Source organism: Limulus polyphemus, unplaced genomic scaffold (genome assembly GCF_000517525.1).
Source record: "Limulus polyphemus unplaced genomic scaffold, Limulus_polyphemus-2.1.2 Scaffold2161, whole genome shotgun sequence".
Classification (NCBI taxonomy): Eukaryota; Metazoa; Arthropoda; class Merostomata; order Xiphosura; family Limulidae; genus Limulus; species Limulus polyphemus.
Window position 1 is genome coordinate 31,947 of NW_013667771.1, and position 6,000 is coordinate 37,946.

The 6,000-nt window shown below is 29.6% G+C and overlaps 1 protein-coding gene across 1 annotated transcript in view; it reads left to right on the top strand.

Annotated features, from left to right (window-relative positions):
* The window catches only part of LOC106466127 (HAUS augmin-like complex subunit 5), a 62,344-nt gene that overhangs the window by 22,286 nt on the left and 34,058 nt on the right, over positions 1–6,000 (top strand). Inside the window, exons 7-10 of the mRNA XM_022394079.1 lie at positions 125–209; positions 2,098–2,183; positions 3,858–4,022; positions 5,325–5,406. Coding sequence (XP_022249787.1) covers positions 125–209; positions 2,098–2,183; positions 3,858–4,022; positions 5,325–5,406 — 418 coding nt within the window. The remainder of the gene's footprint in view (positions 1–124; positions 210–2,097; positions 2,184–3,857; positions 4,023–5,324; positions 5,407–6,000) is intronic.

The window sequence follows — 6,000 nt, forward strand, 5'->3', positions numbered from 1 at the left end:
CCTTTCTTGTATCATACTGAGAGATTAACCATTTTGTGGGGCTTTTTACTTTGGGTTACTTTACATACTTTTTTCATGGTTGCTTTTAGATAATAAATCACTTCTGAATGTTTTTTCTTTCCAGGGTAGACTGTAAGGAACTGTACTTGTGTCACAGTATGCAAGAGCCACATGAAGGCTTAGAATCTGGCCTAGAAACTACTACTTCTGTAAGTTTTCCTTAACCCCTACATTGTAGAAGATGTATATATACTGTACTATCAGAATTTTATATTTCTGTAAATTAAGTGTTTCTACTCAACCTCTAATTTAGTATATAGATACTTAACTCACAGACTTGCTAAAAATTCATGTAATTTGTGCATTTACATTTAGCTTAAGTTGTCATTGTAAAAAAAATGCCATTGAGTTCTGTATTTGTTTTTTATCATTGTTAGTATTTCAAATAATTTGCATTTGATCCTTTAACTCTTTCGACACTGGCTCAGTCCCTGGGACCGAGTCACGTGACCTCCTGCACTCATTTAAAGTTGATTTAAATTTAATACTTATAACTCTATATATTGGGTATATATTCACAAAATTTGGCAGTCATTCAGTTAATATTACAAGTATTTCACATACAAAAATCATATTTCTTAGTGAAGTACTTTTAATAAAATAAATTAACGTTTTGTTCATGAATATATTGAGTATTTGTTTTGAATAGTAGTGTGCAAAGTAATTTTCATGTTAAATTAAAAATACTTTTCTCCATCTCAAAATCTCAAATTTCCTTTGTTTAATCCCTAAAACCTCCAAAATGCATTTAAAACTTTTTTTTTTTACTAAATCTTTGTAGTTTATATGTTATTTTCTCTACCCTAATCTCAAAGCAGGATCAGTCAATTTGACCGACCTCGTAACCACCCAAAATAAATCTAAATTAATCTTCTTTTCTTTCTAGTATGACTTCAAATTATAACATGAAACTACATTTGTTTATCCTAAGTAGCTCTAAGTTTGAAACATTATACGTCCATTTATAATTAAATTTTGTTTTATTGCCCTTTGAACTATGTCTAACTGCTATCTGCGCTATTATAAGTTGTAAATCACTCGGGGAACATGCAGCTCGTGTTACACTATTGAATTACAGCACTCACGAGCTGCTCACATGCATGTTATGTGAACAATTTTAATCATATTATTATTAGTACTTATTTTACATATTCTAGTCTTAAATAACTTAAAAAGATTTTTTAAACTATGCGACAAGAGCCATTAGAAATTCATCTAAGCTAGTCATTAACTTTCCCATGGGAACGATGTTGCTACTCAGTGACATTGATGGGTAACCTTGACTTTCTATTCGTTATAAATAATATATAATGAAAGGTAAGAGAGAACTATCAACCAATTGTGAAAGAGAGGATATGACAGGAGGGGTCTGATTTTCTCTTAAAGAGCTCTGTAACAAAACAAAATTGAAGGCCACAAAAATTATGGTCTGTTTGAGCAATAAGGCATTTATAGAGAGCATTTTACATTTAATTTCGTACATTTTCGAGGGGTGATGGATAAAATAGGGATGATGACATGCTAAGACAAACTTTATCATGTGTGTTACACTAGTGGAAACTCAGGATTTTTTTATATATTTCATTTTAGAATTAAGAACTTAAAACTTGTATACTATTAAAATATGGATTATTAGCTAAGATTTTATGCTGTTCTAATTGGTATAACATAAACAAAAAGTAGTTTAATAAAATTTTGAATGTAAGACACTAAAACCTTGTATCATGAGCAGTAAAGGGTACCTGTACCCATACGGTTAAGATAACATATGGTACTTATGGCTCTTGGATGGGTTAGGAATGATCAGATTATTCAGGAACCTCTTATAAAAGATTAACAAAGCTAAACTCTCATATAAAACTGAGACATTGATATATATATATATCTTTAATGGTGTAAGTCTTGTACATGTCCTCTTATATACTAAGTAAGTTGAAAGTTTAAAATATAAAAATATAATTACTTGATGCATAAAATGAAAATACTAATTGTTGTTTTGTCAGTATCATCTTCTTACGTAACTAATTTTTTCCACAGAATGAACTACGGGAAATAACAGAAGCTATAGAGAAGTTTCTTCATAAACTCAGCGTAGGAGATTTTACAAATGACAGGGTTCTTCTGTAAGTTTGTCAATGATTGTACGTTAATCATTTTGTTGGATTATTTCTTAAGCACAAAAAAAATGTTTGAACTTCTAGCATTTTTAACCCTTCTGTGACTAATATAGAGAATTAATAGGGGTTTTCTGTATAAATTATTTTTCCTTATGTTACTAGTAAGTTTGGAAATTTATAATTTTGGCTACACTTCATAAATGTCTGCACTCTACTTAATATTTGTTTTCTTTGTACTTTAAAACTACTGTTTATATTTCAAAATAAATCTTGTAACATTCATTGTTTTTTGTAGTGCTCAGCCAATACATATTTAATATCGTTTTTAACTGGATGCAGTTATTTTTCAGCATGATCTAACTTCAACGTTGTGAAGTTTACCATAAATATAAAAAAACATACATACATTTTCTCTGCATCTTCTTTTTTTATTCATTGTAACTGAAAGGTTTAGAGAAATATAGTAATTATGTTATCCATCCATTATAGACATCTACCTTGCATATGATAACTAGAGTTCTAATTAGCATATTGTAATTAGGTTTCACGGGTTACTTCTGTTACAGATGGAAAAATACATATTTTGTATTGAAAGTTAAGTTCACTATTTCAAAAAAATTGAAATTTGATTTCTTTGCAAAATAAAACTACTATTTTCTGGTTTATGAAATGATACTTTTTACTCTTAAAACAATGTTTGATTTTACCCCTCATGTTATACACAGGTTCGAAGATAGTTCCGGTAAGAACTCTCTGGTTAAGAGCATATTTAACCAAAACTATTTTGTTCCTTTTACTTTTGTGTGCTTTTTTTAATTAATTCGTTGACATTGTGCCACCTACTGCATTACAATAACATATTTGTAATTATATCATTTGTCTCGATTCTTCATAACTAGAAGTTGTTTATCTCGCAAGCTAGTTACAATTAATCAATACCTTTTTGATTTGAAATATATTGATCTCATCCATCATACCAAAATATTGCAACTATTATATAAAAAAGTTAGTTTCTGTAATGTTCACTAATTTTGTAAACATGTAAGATCACTATATCTTAAGGTTTAGTATTTTTTGTTGTTGTTGTAATATTAAAGGAGTTGAACTGTGAAAACTGTAAAGTTGTTTATTACGTGTTTGTGACTTATGCAACAGTGAGCTGTCTGTAGTGTAAAGAGCATAACAAAAAACACTTGTGGTTGTATTGATTACCCCAGAGTGCAGGTTAGCACAGTTTAAAAATAATTTCTAAGAATTTCTTTACAAAAGTAACATCCTAGACTTGCTCGACAATAGAGGTCATCTTATACCCCAAATCTCAAAGAAATATACTAAATTTGCTCAAAAAATCCAGGGATATCTTGTACGTGGGATCATCTTTTACTCTGGCAAGTATGGTCACTGCAAAATTTACACACATCATATTTATGAACGTGCCAAACATAAAAGCTAATGGTTAGGGGGGGGGATCAGCCATTCTGTTGATGGATATTATTTTTTTATGGTTAAATTTAATACATCTGGAATCAATTGTTTCTTTTTAAATGGACATACTAATAAATGGCTACCCAGAATTTTTACTATTACTTATTTTGTAAGGTGATTTTATCTTTTCTGTATTAACTTGGATCTGTGTATTTTCTCTTTAAGTTTACTTGTACAAATTTGTTTATTATTTAGACATTCAGTGAAAAAGGATTTGTGGCAGAGTGTAAAGAAATTAGTAAAACATCACCCAAAACATAGATTGCTTAGCAATCTCATTGCTCATGCACAGGAGGCAATTGTTTCTGTGAAGCATCTCATTGAAGATGTCGATGTCTTAAAGGATGCTAGGAAATTGAAGTAAGTGTATTCAAATAATATAAACTTAGAATTTGTAACATTTCACAATATACTTCCAATTTTGATGTGAGAACAGAATGTTTTTTTTTCTACTATGTAATTGATTATGTAAGCTTTTAGCATGTGACTGTTGTAGTTCACAAGAGTGGCACTCATATCTGTGGGTACTTGTGTATATATTTTGCTGAAGACTTTCTTCCAACCACATTTGAAGATAATGTTTACTGGGAGCATTAACTATATTTTGGTGACATTAAAGGTAGATGGCAGTTTGTAAGATATTGAAATTTACTTTCATGTAAATGATCAGAAAAAATATAAAAGAAAGTGTACACACCAAAATTTTAAGTGAAAGTTTACGAAGGAGACGTGTGTGGGTATCTTCTGTGTGGTCTATTAAATGTGTTTTACCTTCTTAACAATAAATTTTGGGTACATGCTCAGAGAAATAGAGATAATATGGGTGGCTTTTGAATCTCTGATAAAATTCCAATGTATTCAGATTGCCGTTTTGTAGTATGCGACTGTCTCTTGGTTATATGTATATATATTAGACTTGGAAAAAGAACTCTAAACTCTTCTTTTTCTTTTTTTGGGGGGTGGGGGCTATAACTTACAAGTACATACCTTAATCCCCATTTTAGGGTAGTTATGGTTTGGAGATAAGATTCTACATGTTTAAAATCCTAAACTACATACTTGCATCATCCAAGATGTTGCTTTCAATTTCACTTGGGAAATAAAAGTTAAATCTAACAGTTTCTCTGCCTGTTATGTATAACTTAAAACTATAAATATGTTATCAACATTCTTTACATTAACTTTTTACAGAAGTAACTCGCATTTGATGAATGTTATACATCTGAAGACCACAAAATGAATATGTCTGTGTATGCATATATATGATCAAACACGATGCAATCTTTATAAACTTGTAAATAATATTTGGTAGTTAACTCTTAAATTTTATAGGTAATTTTTTTAAATCACCGATTTAAAAAGAAAAAAAAGCGTGTGTAATGATACAGCGAAAGTTTATAAATATAGATTCACATATAGATCTATTCCAGGAGTATTATTCACTTATAAATTGAAAAAAGAAATACAACCAGATAGGCTAGTTAAGTTCAACAGGAATTTTATTTTCTCACAATTTTTTTTTGATATAAAAATACTTTACATTTTCTGGAGTATATTCTTTGACTTGTGTGTTAGTCATTTGCATGGGGGTATTGAATACTTAAATAAACTATTTTCTTGTTAACAGTTGGTAACAGTAATTTTCCTTTTACAATTTTACAGATACCAGCAGAGTGGTGTGGTCACTAGGAAGGATGTTAAAAATAGTTATAACCTTCATCAGACTGTGGGGCAGTTGCTTGAGGTATATTTTTATATAGCAAATTTACTGTCGTATTGGAAACTTGTTGGAGATGTGTTTTATTACTGTTTAACAGATGTGTACCTTTCTTTAAGTTTTGACATTTTATCATCCATATATATCAAGCTTTTAAGTGCTGAGAGCTCTAATTTCTAACATGGGAGCTATGTTTATGATCTATAATCAGTTTTTGTGATTGGTAAAACATACATAAAACTATTTAAACCTTATGCAGTTAGGGAACCAGGCCCCAACTAATTATAATTTTTAAACATGCTGGCAACACAATGTTTTGAGACATTAGATTCTGGAAATCAACATTATGAGTAACAAGCATGTTTATGTAGTAAATCTTTAGCTTTTTAATCATGCAAATAACAAGCATGTTTATGTAGTAAATCTTTAGCTTTTTAATCATGCAAATAACAAGCATGTTTATGTAGTAAATCTTTAGCTTTTTAATCATGCAAATAACAAGCATGTTTATGTAGTAAATCTTTAGCTTTTTAATCATGCAAATAACAAGCATGTTTATGTAGTAAATCTTTAGCTTTTTAATCATGCAAATAACAAGAATGTTTGTGTAGTAAATCTTTA